This window comes from Taudactylus pleione, unplaced genomic scaffold (genome assembly GCF_031769625.1).
Source record: "Taudactylus pleione unplaced genomic scaffold, aTauple2 ptg000019l, whole genome shotgun sequence".
Classification (NCBI taxonomy): Eukaryota; Metazoa; Chordata; class Amphibia; order Anura; family Myobatrachidae; genus Taudactylus; species Taudactylus pleione.
Genome location: NW_028284421.1, coordinates 17,706,363 through 17,722,875, shown reverse-complemented (window position 1 = coordinate 17,722,875; position 16,513 = coordinate 17,706,363). Strand labels below are relative to the sequence as shown.

General features: G+C 41.5%; 1 protein-coding gene across 6 annotated transcripts in view; it reads left to right on the top strand.

The window, feature by feature from the left end:
- LOC148540355 (dual oxidase 1-like) overlaps nucleotides 1-16,513 on the top strand; it is a 229,697-nt gene that overhangs the window by 185,124 nt on the left and 28,060 nt on the right. For all 6 annotated transcript variants that reach the window (XM_088445660.1, XM_088445643.1, XM_088445669.1 and 3 more), the window contains 2 exons: nucleotides 1,630-1,757; nucleotides 9,171-9,324. In XM_088445660.1, coding sequence (XP_088301786.1) covers nucleotides 1,630-1,757; nucleotides 9,171-9,324 — 282 coding nt within the window. The remainder of the gene's footprint in view (nucleotides 1-1,629; nucleotides 1,758-9,170; nucleotides 9,325-16,513) is intronic.

Below are 16,513 nucleotides of genomic sequence, written 5' to 3'. Positions count from 1 at the left end.
TCAATTCCCCCACCCATTCCCCGCAAGTTGCAAAATAAAGATATAAGTTGTAATAAAAAAATTGAAAAGAAGCTCCTGGCTGCATCAAGCCAGCAGCCTAGCAGGGTGCTCATGCAGGGAAACCTGCTGTGCCACCACGCTGCAAGTGCCACTCCTATGCATGTGCCTCAGTAATCATACACAGTAGGCAAGATCGGGATGTGCATGCGCACTAATAGTAATGGTGGCCATCTTGGTAAGGGAATGAAGCGTCGTCCCCAGAGAAGCAATTTGGAGGCTGCACTGTAGCGCTCTCCTAAATTGTGTAATAAAATGCAGTACTGCTTTGTGCACACAAGATGACTTCCATGACAGATATGTCTAACGGAGCTCCAGCTCCAAATCTCCATACTCCATTCTAATCCAGCTAAAATCTACCAAGACTTTGATCATCCCATCTCTCCTCTCTTCTGCTGCCTTTCTCATTGTACAACTTGGTCCTGCATGCAACCCAACTACATGCCCTCACGTTATCCAGCTTTGATGTTGCTGAGTTTACTTATAGGAGGCCTACTGCCATCTCATGAATCAGCTTGCAATATTGGAATTTTGTAATTCTGTTTAATAAAGTGAATGGTTGGGGCTCCAGGGGAGGGACTTTCATCAATGTACTATTATTAGAAGAAGTACAAGGTATGTGATTTGTTTGATGAAAGTAAAATAACTATTTAAGAGATCAGTGTAACTAAACTGAATAGTATCAGGAGTGGGGTTCATTTTCTGCAATCGACTTAATCAACAAAACCCAGTTCGTGCCCCCAATGTAATATAAAAAGTAGTGCTATATGTAACAAAAACAGTAGTGACGCCCAGATGTCCCATCACCCTTGTGATTTAAGACACAAATAAGGTTACATTGAGTATTCTCAGAGGAAAAATTGAAAACTTGGATATTTAAAAGGGTTGATACTAAAGGTTGGACTTTGGTATACAGTGGTATACAGTTCACACAGCACACACCAGACTTTTCTGTTTCTACCCACAAGAAGCCACACTTTGCAGATGTGGTTCTTGAGAGCAGAGAGGAGGACAATACCTTGATGTACAGTAGACAGATAAATGACATCCAACTTGGATAGAATTTGCTTCATTAGGATTAATATAGGTGAATAAATCTAATACTGGGGTATATTTACTAAAGTGCAGGTTTTTAGAAGTGGAGATGTTGCCCATAGCAACCAAGCAGACTCTAGATATTATCTTCTAGAAGGTGATAGATAAATGTTAAGTAGAATATGATTGGTTGCTATGGGTAACATCTCCACTTCTAAAAACCCGCACGTTAGTAAATATACCCCTATCTGTCTTTGGGTCAGAAGATATTTTAATGGTTTCTGCAGATCATTTGAACCCTCTATTATTGTCATATGTGCTAGCATTATATGTACAGTAGACATGAAATAACCATTTTTTTTTACAATACTACAAAAACTTTTTTTATTTGATACATTTACTAATCTGAACAGATATGTATAATTTTCTTTAATCTATTGAATCAAGTGACAGTTATTGTTTATAAGCCAATCATAAGTAAGATACAAGAATTGTATTTGATTAGTTCTGACCTATGTGATTTTGTTTTGTTGGCAGGGATTACCGGTATTATCCTCTTGGCAATCCTCGCTTTGATATATGTTTTCTCTTCCCACCGTTTCCGGCGAATCAGCTTCCGTGGGTTTTGGTTGACTCATCATTTGTATATATTGATGTATCTTTTGGTAAGCCAAATATTGCAAATAATAATATATATTTCCAAAGGTATCAAGAGTTTACATTTATTCATACCATCAAACTATTATTATGTATCACCTGCTGCATCATGGAATATTTATGTGCTGGACTTTATTAACAGTAAGAGACAGATCTATATATTCTGAATATAGACTTTTTACCACTTTCTGAACCAGTAACTTGGGACTCAGTGAGTTATTAACTCATCTATTGTACCAATGAATGTGTTGCACTAAACACTGGTGTACATTCATTTTATATGGTGATACACCACTACATATTGTGGTATAGTCTGCAAACCCCACACACCAGCACCTGAAACACCGGGTCTGAGAGGACTAGAAGGAGAAATATCACACTATCCAGGTAAGTACATTTTCACTTACCTAAACTGCATCAATAGTGTACTTATAAGTTCCTGATACTGTGCATAATATTACATGTGAGGTGGAGAAGAATGGTGAAGAGGGCTGAGACTTAGTAAGAACACCCATCCAACAGACCTTGGGAACCACAGACAAAAGTTACATCAGTTTGTTCTGGGATTATATGAACACCTTACCTACAGACATCTGAGGACATTTAAGGACTAATTATCTACTACAGATGATTTCTGGAATTCATGTGTATAGATTGTGGATATACTGTATATGGGACTTTAACACCTTTACACACTGATAAATTAATGAAGTTAAATCACCAAATAACTTTAAGTGCCCCAGAGAGCACCACATAATATTTATTGGTAATGTACTATGGGCCTGAATCAGCTGCAGACACACTAGCTATTATAGCTGGTAACATGGTAGCAGCTGCAATAGCTCTAATATGGTGGAGCTTAACACACCCTGTTACTGCACTCTGTTAAACAAATCCACCACCGGGGCGTCCTTCTCCACTGCTGATTGAGTCCGTTCACGTGACCCAGAAGCGCCTGAGAGAGAGGAATCCGGAAGCCGACAAGCAGCAGCAACACGCCGCTGACCAGACAATGAAGGCAGAAGGAGAAAGAGGGAGCATAGCTATGCTGATAGTAGCAGATGAGTCTTCCAAGTGGAGTGGGTTCCCTGCGGAAGGTCTCACAAACCAAAGCCAGTGTCATCCTCTCCCCAGGCAGAGTATATACAACTGGTGGTCCATAGTCCTAGGGTAATGTCTGCGGCAAGACAGAGCTCTAGTCCGGGCATCAGTTGCAGTTTCCAGTCTGGAATCTTTGCGTCTGACCCCAACGGCCCAATCTCTACCTACCTGCCCTGAAGACACCCCGGGCAACGATAAGTATCATCCAGCAAATCTCGACACAAGGTCAATGACTTTGCATCAGGGGACGCCATGCTGCACCCCGAACATTCATTGATTGACAATCCTTCTATAAGGACATTAATATTAATCTCCGGAGCATCTATCGTTTATACACTAAGGGGTAAATTTATTAAAGTGAGAGTTTTTAGAATTGGAGATGTTGCCCATTGCAACCAATCAGATTCTAGTTATCTTCTAGAAGGTGCGAGTTACATGTTAAGTAGAATCTGATTGGTTGCTATGGGCAACATCTCCACTTCTAATAACTCTCACCTTAGTAAATTTACCTCTAAGACTAGTGTCCTTGAACCACTATTCATCTGTATTATTGGTATATGTACTGTATATGATATGCATTGACACCATCATTCTGTTATATTAAGCTATCATATTTCCATTGCTTATGAATAAGTTATCTGTGTGACATCAATTTATATGGTGACACCACTTTGTTTTCACATTTTTCACCAGTAAATTATCTATAATTCAAGTTAAACACTTGTGTACATTCTTTGGTGAATATACCATTGGACATTTGAGAAGTTCATTGACGTCACACAGTTACCATACCACAAGGGTTTGTATGGAGTTTTGCACTTACTTTACTGTAGGATTAGGTCTTACATCACCCTCACACATATTTAGGGGTTGAGTGCAGGATGAATAATTTCCGATAGTGTTACTAGAGAAGGAAAGACGACCTCGAGTTACCGGGTGCGCACCCCGAACAAGCCAGATAGCCCTTCTGGTGATCAGCGGTCTTATCGTTAGCCTAATAAGATAATGCAGCAGGAGAAGCAATGCCTCGTGCATACATTACTGATCCCAGTCACGTTCTAGAACACAACATTGGATCACCTACAATGCCATCGCTTGGCTAAGTGACACTTGGGGTCATGCAAGCCAGCCGCCACAGATGCTGAAAAGAGGCCAGGAAATCTTCATCAGCCGTTGGAGATCTTGGCCTCATAACTCCCAAACAATGGCGTCGAGCATGGCCATTGCCGCCGACTCCCCCTCCCTGCTCTGAAATGGCAGCAGACTGTCAATCACTGACAGTCTGCTGCCAAACTGCGAGTGATATCGTAGACCCGTACTGCTCACGCTGTGGGCCCGATGCAGATTCCCAAACATTGGTCATCTGCATTAAAGACTGAGCTGCATCTGCAGACGAATCAGGCCCATGTATGATGTGACAACCCAAATCCAAAGGAATAAACCAATGAATGTATTCTTTTAGGGCCTGGTACTGCTGCAGTACTATAACCAATCAATATTCAAAATAAATTAAGCTAAATCGGCCTCTTCGTATATATGACTAGGATACCACAAAGCTGGTCCCACTGGTAAAATGGAACTAATATTTCTTACTTTCTTTTCATTTTTGTCTATTTTTGTTTTGCTACTTCAGTAGCAAAATGAAAAAAAAAATGTTGCCAAATGTAATTTTTATTTTTCTATTTGGACTATGTATGATCATAAATAAGCAACCTATTTTTTTAATCTTTTCTCTGTTGTGAATATATATGAACAATATATATATTTAAAAGATCAGTATTGTTATCTTCTATGGCTGTTTTTCCTATTGTATCATTTACTGTACATTTTATATTTCTTGCTGGGTATGTACTGGAAAAACATTTTAGGATTAGATTTGTTACTTTCGTTCCATCTCTGCTCACATGATTTCTTTTATTGAACATTTTCCTAATTCCTTGCATTTTCATTATTAATTTTTGTTTTAATAATCTTTATGCTTTCTTTATTACTCTCCATAGTATCTTACTTTATCACAGTAGTTGGTGTTTATTTCTACAAGTCTGTTGGCATATAGTAGGTACTAGAAGCAATATATATTTAAAATCTATTGAGGCTGATTCTAAATAGCCAGCCCCTTTTTTCTGAACAAGCGTCCGCAAATAGCGTCCGGCTCTGAATCAGGCCCTCAGACCCGGACGCTATTTGCGGACGGTTCTTCCAAAAAAGGGGCCGGCTATTTAAATTGAGCGCTCGCTCTTTGCGGATTGTTGACGCCTCTATGTCTGAGCGAGTGAACAAAAAATGCGCTCGCTATTTTGTAAAGATGCCCCTTTGCCGTTCGCAACACATGTCATCTCTGGTATTTATTAAATTAATCGGGAACATCGAAAGGCATCAGAACTGCTCGCAGTGGTTGTGGTAGGATTTTCCTGCCGCAATCACTGCGAGCAGTTCAGGCTAAAAGACAACCAAGTGACGTGGTCGATGATGCTCCTTTACTAATTATGCACTCCCATTAAACGCCCTTTTTACCGTTAGGCATGCCTGCGTTCGGATCTCCACTCCCCCGTTTTCAAGCACCTTCCCCTGTTACCACCCACAAACGGTACATTCTGTCAATCAAATTAGCAACCCCTCGCTGTTTTGCGAGTGAACGATTTCCGACCGCAATGACTGGTTTGTGCATGCGCATTACAACCCATACACATGCGCAGTTGTGCGAACATCGCTCAGAGCGAACGAGCGGCCGCTTACGAGCGCCTCTGAATCAGGCCCAGAGCAAGTAACTTTACACTTGGACAAACTATGTTGCAATGAAAGGGATGCAAATATATATACTGTATGGGCTGCTGTTGCATGTAGCCCAGAAATACCGGACAGCTTTATTTTTACACTCCAATTTAGATTTGAGTTTGGACACACACCTATTAAATCTGAATCTCTCTGTAACATCTGCAGAGCAGTATGGTTTTACCAAGGTGCACAGTTATACCCCTTTACACCAGAGCTAAAACCTGGGTTATTGCAGGGTTAACCCGGGTAGCTCCTTGGTGTAAAAAGGGACAGGGTTGGATTCCCGGGTCGAGTGACACAGCAATCCAACCCAGGTAACTTGCAGGGTTTAACACGGGAATGACCCGTGAAACCCAGCAGTGTAAACGGCGCGATCCGGGTCACGATGACCTGGAGCACGCTGCATGTCGGCTGATGACGTCATCTCCAAGCGTCCACTTGCACGCCGGAAGAGCCGGGTCACTGCAGAACTGGCTCGGGTGCGAGCAGTGCTGACTTGGGCATATCCTGGGTCGGCGCTGGCTAAATTCCGGGTCTGATCCGGTTTGGAACCTTGTTCCAACCTCCGAGTCAGACCCAGAATTTAGGTATAAAAGCAGTATTATTTGTTCTTTTTGCTTTGCTCCCACATCAGAATCAGGCCCATTATTTCCCCATTTGGTTTCTATGCTGTCTTTGTATACAAAATTCACTGCTTCTCTGAGCTCGTAACATTTTGTTCTTCTAAAATGCATTGCTTTTGTATTTCCTGATGGCTTATACACACTTAAAAAACTCTAGTTAACAAACTGATGTCTAACACATTTGCATTTGACATGCACTTTGCATTGGAACTTGCATTTTAAAATGCAATTTAAAAGTAAGTGAATGAATAGAAAGTTTTATTGAAACTCAGGTCAAATGTTACCAAGTAGTGAACACAGGGCCTGATTCAGACCCGAACACTATGCTGCGCTCGCATTGAGCGATTTTTCACAATCTACACATGCGTATGATTCACAATGTGCGTGCGCGAACCAGTCACTGCGATGGGAAAGTGCTCGCCCATAGCCCGCAGTCGGGCCGCTATTTTGAGTGACAGATAGTGCCGTTTGTGGGTGGTAACAGGGGAAGGTGCTCGTAAATGGGGGTGTGGATGTGCGAACGCAGGCGTGCCCGACAGTCAGAACGGAGTTTAATGGGTGTGCATAATTAGCAAAGTAGCGTCATTACACACGTGACTGGGTTGTATTTTAGCCTGAACTGCTCGCAATGTTGAGGTGGGAAAAGGCTACTGCAAGCACTGTGAGCAGCTCCGATGGCTCTCGATGTTCCCGATTCATCCTACAACTGCCGGAGATGACGTGTTTTGTGAGTGGCAAAGGGGCGTCTTTATACAGGTGCGAGCGCATAGTGCAGCCGCTCGCTATTACTTAGTGGGCGGCTTTACGCGACGCAGTGCGAGCGCAAGATTTTAATAGCCGGCCCCTTTTAGCCAGCGAGCGGCCGCAATTAGCGTCCGGGTCTGAATCAGGCCCACTGTTACTACATTGTATTGCACCCATACTGTATGGGCATACATACAGAAATACCAACAGCAATGACACAGGGATGGGAGCCGGCAATTTTGGCTTGGAGGGCAAAGACAAATAAGAAGCCATAAGGACACTGTCAACATTTTCATAGATACCCTCCCATTGGCAGATATTACAGAAAATAGCCTGAATCCTTAATAGGTATAGTAAATATAGTCATATAGAACCCACAATGCAGGCCACAGTAAATGTCTCTATATTGAATTTTCCACATATATAAGCAATTTCTCTATATACATGTAACCATCCCGGCAAATAATGTTCTAATATATAAATCAGTCCTTAAACATAGACGCATGGTTCATCAAATGGAATCCAACTTAAATTCTGTATATTAATTACAGCAATAATGATATAACACATATATACTTCAAGTGTTTACAAAGGGACTACCATATACCAATGTTTCTGTCTATCACATCTATCAATATAGTAACTTACAAATCATTCCCCTTTCTATATAGCCATAAATAAATGTTAATAATCTAAAATTCCTTGCCTTTTGTGCATCACTTTACATAACACCATAATTAGTAATTAACTAGCCATTAAACACATAAAATACATAATTACTAAAGCTACGTAATCCTAAACAACAGCACACCATAGCAGTTCTATAAAGCAGTAATTTAATAACAGTAGCACAGGCCTCCACTTAAACATAAATTAATATATTTAGCAATCCTTGTACTGGAGTCCATTGATAATCCATGTGTTCAGGTGGGGGAAGGGATGAGACAGTGTGTAGTTCCATTGTTGTGTCCCCATGTAAGAGACACATTAAGGTCCTGTTTCTAATTTTGGAATTGAGTAAGACAGCGCTAGAACCTGTGCACCTTGGCAAAACCATGTGGCACTTCATGTGGGGCAGATTTAAAAAGTGCAGAGATACAGTAGAGGGCCAAATTCAGTTAGCCCTGTTTAACGTGTTAACGGACGTTAATACATGTTAACAGGCGTTAACAACACATAGAATTTGTGATAAGTTCATGGACCTATGCGTTAACACCCATTGACATACTACTTATTAGGGCTTTCTTATTGTGCCTGATCAGACCCGAAAATAAATCCTCACTAAGTGCAGCCTATGGGCTGCCTTTTGGGCTAATTGAATAATCCAGGTGATCAATTAGCAGGCTGTAAATTACAGCGGCTAATTGAATTCCCCCTTTAGATTTGAGAAGGGTGCATCATAGCTCAAATCTAAATTGCAGTGTAAAATCAAAGCTGTCCAGCATTTGTGGGCTGCATACAGAAGCAGTCAGTATTTACCCTGCATGCATACAAGAAAAAAGATGTATTTCCACCCCTTGCATTGCAACATGGTTTGTCCAGGTACACAGTTACTTGTTCTTTCTTACTTTATTCCCAAATCAGAATCAGACCATAAATGCCTTGTGTAGTCTGATATGTCACTTTGGTTCTGGGTGGGACTCAGCCAAAGGAAACCGCACTGAATCATCTTCTTATGGCAATGAGAGTGCTCTTTTGTCAAGTGATGGGTATACACTACATGATGTGCACCCGGACGCTATGGCGTATACATCATAACGATGTAATGAAAGACGGAACAATCCCTTGTTCCATCTTTCGTTACCTTGCAAGGCATCGCATGCAATATTGTCCGGTTGGCTGTTCCGCAGGGTCAACCGGAAGATATTGCGAACAGCCGTGGGAATGCGTAGATTAGCAGTACACACTGAGCATTCCGGACTATATGACGCTCCATTTCGTCCAGAAACAACATATTGGGCCAACTTTCAAGCTAAAACAAGTTTGACTCATTTTCTTATAGCTTTAGTTTCAGCCATAGCATTGGTAAGACAGCTGTAGGTGTCTACTCAAAATGATTGATTCTAATGTAACCTGCTTGTTTTCTTTGATACAAATGTAAATTATTGAAATTAAGATAACATACTCACTTTCTTCATCATACATGAATCCAAAAAAAAATATCGCTTTCATTTTTAGACTATTCTCCATGGAAGCTTTGGACTTTTGCAACATCCCAAATTTCATGTCTATCTCTCAGTTCCTGCTATGCTTTTTATTGGAGACAGTTTAATAAGTCTGAGCAGGAAGAAGAGAGAAATCAGTGTAATAAAAGCAGAACTCCTTCCATCAGGTAAGTTAAGCAACATTTTATTATAATAAGAAAAATGCTGTGAGCAAATCAATTCTACTAATTCAGAAATTCAGTGCAAATTTGTTAGTGTAGAATATGAATGTGAACAGGCCAATCAGCAAGGATCAACAGTTTCTATAGACTTATAAAAGGAACTTACAGCCCAACTTGTTAGCAAGTTAAGCTACTGTAAGTACACATTTTTACTTGAGCTGCAAATGTTCTTACAATTACATTTAAGATTGCAAGTCCAGATAAATATGCTGATTATTATTAGATAAATCCATGTTTCTTCCAAAACCATCTGCTGAAAAGATTGTGACTGGAATAGCATCAGTAGCAGTATTGGACAGAATGATTGGTAATGCATGCACACTGGAAGGTTTGTCACACATTATACCATCTCATCTATTGTAGGATTCCCATAAAACCATATCAGCAGATGACAATAGTTGTCTTGAGATTAAGGGATATACAGTCAGGTCCATATATATTGGGACATTGACAGAATTTTCAGATTTTGGCCTCTATTCACCACCACAATGGTTTTGAAATGAAACAAACAAGATGTGCTTTAACTGCAGACTTTCAGATTTAATTTGAGGGTAATTACATCCAAATCGGGTGAACGGTGTAGGAATTACAACAGTTTCAATATGTGCTTCCCACTTTTTAAGGGGCCAAAAGTAATGGGACTATCAACTCAAAAGCTATTTCATGGACTGGTGTGGGCTATTCCCTCATTATTTCATTATCAGTTGCTGTCAACTCTCAATATGAGATCCAAAGAGCTGTCACTATCAGTGAAGCAAGCCATCATTAGGCTGAAAAATGAAAACAAACCCATCAGAGAGATTGCAAGAACATTAGGTGTGGCCAAATCAACTGTTTGGAACATTCTTAAAAAGAAAGAACGCACCGGAGAGCTCAGCAACACCAAAAGACCCGGAAGACCATGGAAAACAACTGTGGTAGATGACAAAATAATTATTTCCCTGGTGAAGAAAAACCCCTTCACAACAGTTGGCCAAATCAAGAACACTCTCCAGGAGGTAGATGTATATGTGTCAAAGTCAACAATCAAGAGAAGACTTCACAAGAGTGAATATAGAGGGTTCACCACAAGATGCAAACCATTGGTGAGCCACAAAAACAGGAAGACCAGATTAGAGTTTGCCAAACAACATCTAAAAAAGCCATTACAGTTCTGGAATAACATCCTATTGACAGATGGGACAAAGATCAACTTGTACCAGAGTGATGGGAAGAGAAGAGAAGGAAAGGAACTGCTCATGATCCAAAACATACCACCTCATCAGTGAAGCATAGTGGTGGTAGTGTCATGGCGTGGGCATGTATGGCTGCCAATGGAACTGGTTCCCTTGTATTTATTGATGATGTGACTGCTGACAAAAGCAGCAGAATGAATTCTGAAGTGTTTCGGGCAATATTATATGCTCATATTCAGTCAAATGCTTCAGAACTCATTGGACAGTGCTTCACAGTGCAGATGGACAATGACCAGAAGCATACTGCAAAAGCAACCAAAGAGTTTTTTAAGGCTAAAAAGTGGAATGTTATGCAATGGCCAAGTCAATCCCCTGACCTGAATCCGATTGAGCATGCATTTCACTTGATGAAGACAAAACTGAAGGGAAAATGCCCCAAGAACAAGCAGGAACTGAAGACATTTGCAGTAGAGGCCTGGCAGAGCATCACCATGGATGAAACCCAGCGTCTGGTGATGTCTATGCGTCAAATCACAAGAGAAAAGAAATTCCTTAAGTGGGGCACTCGCGGATCAGAATTTATTGCATCTGCATAAAGAAAATATATGACATATATTTTCTTTATGCAGATGCAATAAATTCTGATCCGCGAGTGCCCCACTTAAGGAATTTCTTTTCTCTTGTGATAGTCATATATTTTCTTTATGCAGATGCAATAAATTCTGATCCGCGAGTGCCCCACTTAAGGAATTTCTTTTCTCTTGTGATTTGTGTCTATTAGATTTATTCCAGGGTGCACCTCCCTTGAGTGATTTAGATATTATAGGAAATTGGGAAGGATCGGGAAGAATATATAATCTCATGTCCGATATCTCTGTGCGGGTTACTTTTGCTCCTTTATCTTTGAATCATTTCTGATGTCTATGCGTTCCAGACTTCAGGCTGTATTTGCCTGCAAAGAATTTGCAACAAAGTATTAAAAAGTGAAAATTAGATTTAGGATTGTTTAGTTTGTCCCATTACTTTTGGCCCCTTAAAAAGTGGGAGGCACATATAGAAACCGTTGTAATTCCTACACCGTTCATCTGATTTGGATGTAATTACCCTCAAATTAAATCTGAAAGTCTGCAGTTAAAGCACATCTTGTTTGTTTCATTTCAAAGCCATTGTGGTGAATAGAGGACAAAATATGAAAATTCTGTCAATGTCCCAATATTTATGGACCTGACTGTATTTACTAAATTGTGGATTTATAGAAGTTGACATGTTGCTTATAGCAACCAATCTGCTAGATAACTGATATGTAGAATCTGATTGGTTGCTATGGGCAACACCTCCACTTCTATAAACCCACACTTAAGTAACTATACCCCTAAGCAGGTTCTTGGGTATGTACACACTATTACAATAGCTCACCAAGAGGTTGTAGGGTCTATTTATCACAAAGTGAACCAGTGCAGAAGTTGCCCATAGCAACCAATCAGCTTTCAAGTAGCATTTCTCAAGTACAGTCTATAAGATAATAGGTAGGAGCTGATTGGTTGCTATGGGCAACTTCTCCACTTGTTTATTTCTCCACACTTTTCACTGCTCGATAAATAGACCCCTGTGAATCTTATTATCTGTGAGAGTATTGCATATGCGTGTACCCAGCTTTACAGCCTTCTTTCCTATGGAACAATCCCGGTCTGACCTTTGACTATTATATAATCTTTGACTAATCTACGCATTCCCACAGTTGTTCGCAATATCTTCCTATTATATAACCTTTCTGTTCTGTACTTGGCACATTTACAGTACATCTAATTAGTTAGTATTTCAATGAGTCCAACAAATTTGTTTAGCCCAGATATTCACATCCCCTTCTTTTATAGCATTCAATACTTTTGTAAATTAAATCCTGTTATTTATCTACCCATATAGGCTTTCAAATGCTTGGACACTTCCTTGATTGTTGCCTCAACTGGTGTTTTTTTTACAATGGACTGATTAGCTCGAGCAGCCAACAGATTCTCCCTCCACTTGCTATTAATGTTATTAGCTATCTAAGCAATACATTGTTATCTCAACGTATTATATTTTATTCCTATTGACTGGCACAAAAAAAATCCTATTATAAAAATACAGGTGTCTATGTACTTAGCCTTGGAGAGAGATAAAATGGATGGAGATAAAGTACAAACCAATCAGCTCCTAACTGTCATGTTACAGGCTGTGTTCGAAAAAATTACAGGAGCTGTTAGGAACTTTATCTCTGTCCACTTAATCTCCTTTTAAGGCTTAGGCCCGTATTCAATTGGAGTGAAAAGCCGATTTTGCGTGTTTTTGGTGAAAACTTTTCGCCAATGACGTCATTTTCGCCTGTTTTGATTTTACTCCGTATTCAATTTGGAATGTAATAGGCGAAAAAGTTTCGCCTATGAATAGCAGGCGGAAAAAAGTGCAGAATTGGGGTTTTGGGGTGCAACGTTGCGGGAACCTCCGTGCAACCTTCAGACAGTCCCCCAAAGGTAAACTGTGTCAAAATGTAAAAGAAAAACACTTAAGGACACCCCAAAAAATCACTTTGAATTTGGGGGCGAAAGAAAAATGTTAACAAGTAGTGAACTTGACTCTTTAGGGGGGTCCACAAGTATGCCCCAGGTGTTTTTTTCATTGCAGGTGCTTGCGGAAGGTAGATTTTTAACGATTTTTTTCAACTTCACTTTAGCGACTTTAAAATATGCTCATCCCCATTTTCAAGTGCCCCAAATTTGCTAGGATAAGTTATTTTCAGCAAAAAATACTCCTGAATACTATTCTGCACCACTTATACAAAAACGCTATTTAGCAGCTATTGAGTCAGTTTAAAAACACCAAATACCTTCAGCAAGCCAAATCGGTGGGTACCATAGTGAACCCCCATGTCAGAGCATCTTTTGGGGGGTCTCAGGCTGATTTCCCCAAAACTGACAGGACTTTCCGCTTGTTTGAGTTTCGCCGGGTCCCGTTTTCGCCTACTTTCAAATTGAATATGGCGATACGCGGGCTGAGCTCAAATTGAATACGGGCCTTAGTGACAAACCCAGAAGAAATTGAGGGGTCTATTTACTATTACCAGTCAGGCTGCCCTACTCCCTTATTGTACAATCAGTTACTTTACTTAGAATAGCAATTTGCATGAAGAAAAGAAAAATATCCTCCAAATGTGTGAAACTTTGCTTCAGCTAAAGAAAAAGATTTTCAGACTTTTACAGACTCTGAGGACTCTGGGCTAGATTCACAATTATCAAATATCAATTATGTGGTCAAACCCCAGAAAATTCAGTTTTCTTGGTTTTGATCACATTTCTAATATGCACCAAGCTTTGGAAAGAAAACCTTTCCGCATCTTGGACCCGGTGGTGGCGTTGTCCATTAGGAGCCTATGAGCTTCTTTTCGCAGAGTATCTAATTATAGTTGTTAGTTGCCCAACAACTATTATCCTTGCGCTTGATATTTGTTTTATTCTACCTCAATTGCTGCTGTTCCAATTTGCCAGTAACCATCTGGCCTATTTAAAACCACACACTCTTATAATATCCAAAGTTGGACTGTGCTGTTGATGTACAGTAAGTATGTATCTCTAATTAAATTTATGGTATCACTTGACTGAAAGTAAAATGTTTGACCAACGGTTCTCTCAATAAAACACATTAACAAAACACAACATACTTCACACATATACTTGTATCACAATAAAATAGTTAAATAGTTGCATCCAAGGGAGCCTTTATATCAGGAGTGGGGAACCTCCGGCCCGCGGGCCATATACGGCCCACAAGGCTAAATCATCCGGCCCGGGCGGCTGTCAGCGGCAGCAGCAGAATCAGCGTAGTGTAGCGGCTGTCAGCGGCGGCAGGTGGCGAAGCGGGAGAGCAGGGATGCCAGGATTGTCATCGGCGGCAGGTAGCCAATGACAGCCCTGACACACCCCTTCCCCCCGCTGCGCTATCAGCGGCGGGAGGTAGCGCAGCGGTGGAGGGTGTCAGGGCTGTGATCGGGCGGATTAGTGCAGGGGCTCTCTCCCTATCAGCGGTGGCAGGTAGCACAGGGGGGGGGGCCATCAGGGTGTCAGAGCTGTCATTGAGTGCCATGCAGGGCTCTCTCCCCATCAGCGGCAGCAGGTAGCACAGGGGGGGATCAGGGTGTCAGGGCTGTCATTGAGTGCCATGCAGGGCTCTCTCCCCATCAGCGGCGACAGGCAGGCAGCGCACAAGGGGGGGGGAATCAGGGCTGTCATATGGCTTCCATTGAGCCGGTTAGTGCAGGGGTGTGCAGGGTCTCATCCTAACAGCGCGGGCAAGCAGGCAGTGGTGGCACAGCAGGGGGTGTGTACAGTCAGTGCTGTCATCAGGCTGGTTAGGACTGAGAGGACCCCAGGGCTGCCTTATCAATCTGCCTGTCACACATCCATAGGGACGGAATCGGTATGAAATACAGTTCGATTCCTGGCAGCACCTGGCCAACAAAAGCAGAGTTCCCGTCAGCGGAAGCCCGACAGCGCTGGAAAACCTGATTGTCGCTAAGGTAAGTTTAAACTAACCTAACCTAACCCCCTAACCCTCCTTAGGGGTGCCTAACCCTAACCTCCTCCCCAAGTGCCTAACCCTAATCCCCCCTCTAAGTGCCTAACCCTAACTCCCCCCTTCCCCGCTACCTAAACCTAAGTCCCCCGGGTGGGTGCCTAACCCTAACCCTCCCGCGGGCGTGCCTAACCCTAAGTCCCCCCCGGGTGCCCTAAACCTAACCCTCCCCCCCGCGGCTGTCTGCTCGCAGCGCCCAGCATCCCGTTGATTGGGATGCCGGGCGCCTGTCTCCCGGCATCGGGGAAATGACAGGCGCCTAGATATAGACGCCCGGCATTTCACCCTCGCCGGGATATGACAGTCGGGAAGCCGGCTGTCGGTATTAAGGCAGCCGGTTTCCCGATTGTATACCATAGGGACTGCCCCTCCAGACTCTGCCTGGCAACATTCCAAAGAGAAGCAGTTACTTACAGCCATCGCATTAAGGGTGAGTTAACAACGTTTTTAACCAAATATAGGAGGCAAATTTTGAGTTAATAATATTGTATGGCCCCCGAATGATTTCCTAACAATCAAAATGGCCCTTGGCAAAAAAAATGTTCCCCACCCCTGCTTTATATAGTAGTAAAAAGGCAACAATCTTAACAGTTCAAAGAGATTTAGGGGCATATGTATAAAGCCAATTAAGTCACTGCAACAAGGACTTTACCTATGGATACTTACAATATGCAGATGGGAAAGAGCACCTAAGCATCCACTATTTAATGTGCGAGTGAGCAGATTAGAGATTGTGGGGCATATGTATCAAAGCTTGATGTGAGATAAAATTGTGAGATATATATCACCAACCAATCAGCTTATAACTTACATTTTGCAGGCTGTGTTTAAGAAATTATCGTTTGGATCTTATTGGTTGGTGATATATATTTCACAATTTTAGCTCACATCAAACTTTGATACATATGCTCCTGTATCTCTTTGAACTGTTAAGATTGTTGCCTTTTTTACCACTATATAAAGGCTCCCTTGGACGCAACTATTTAAGAAACCATAGGGTCACAAGCGGCAGAAATACAAGCTATATTTGCTATTTGTATTTTATTGTAATACATGTATGTGTGTGAAGTATGTTGTGTGGTGTTAATGTGTTACTTGTTTTATATTCAATATTACATTTTTTATTGAGAGAACCGTTGGTCAAACATTTTATTTTCAGTCAAGCGATACCATAAATTTAATTAGAGATACATACTTACTGTACATCAACAGCGCAGTCCAACTTTGGATATTAGAGTGTGTTCTTTTCGCAGAGTGCTGTGAGAGGGATCCTATCGGATCCCTTCCCCACGGTGCGCGCATCATATGACGCATGCGTAGAGGCACTTCTGGGTCATAAACCCGGAAATCCTTCT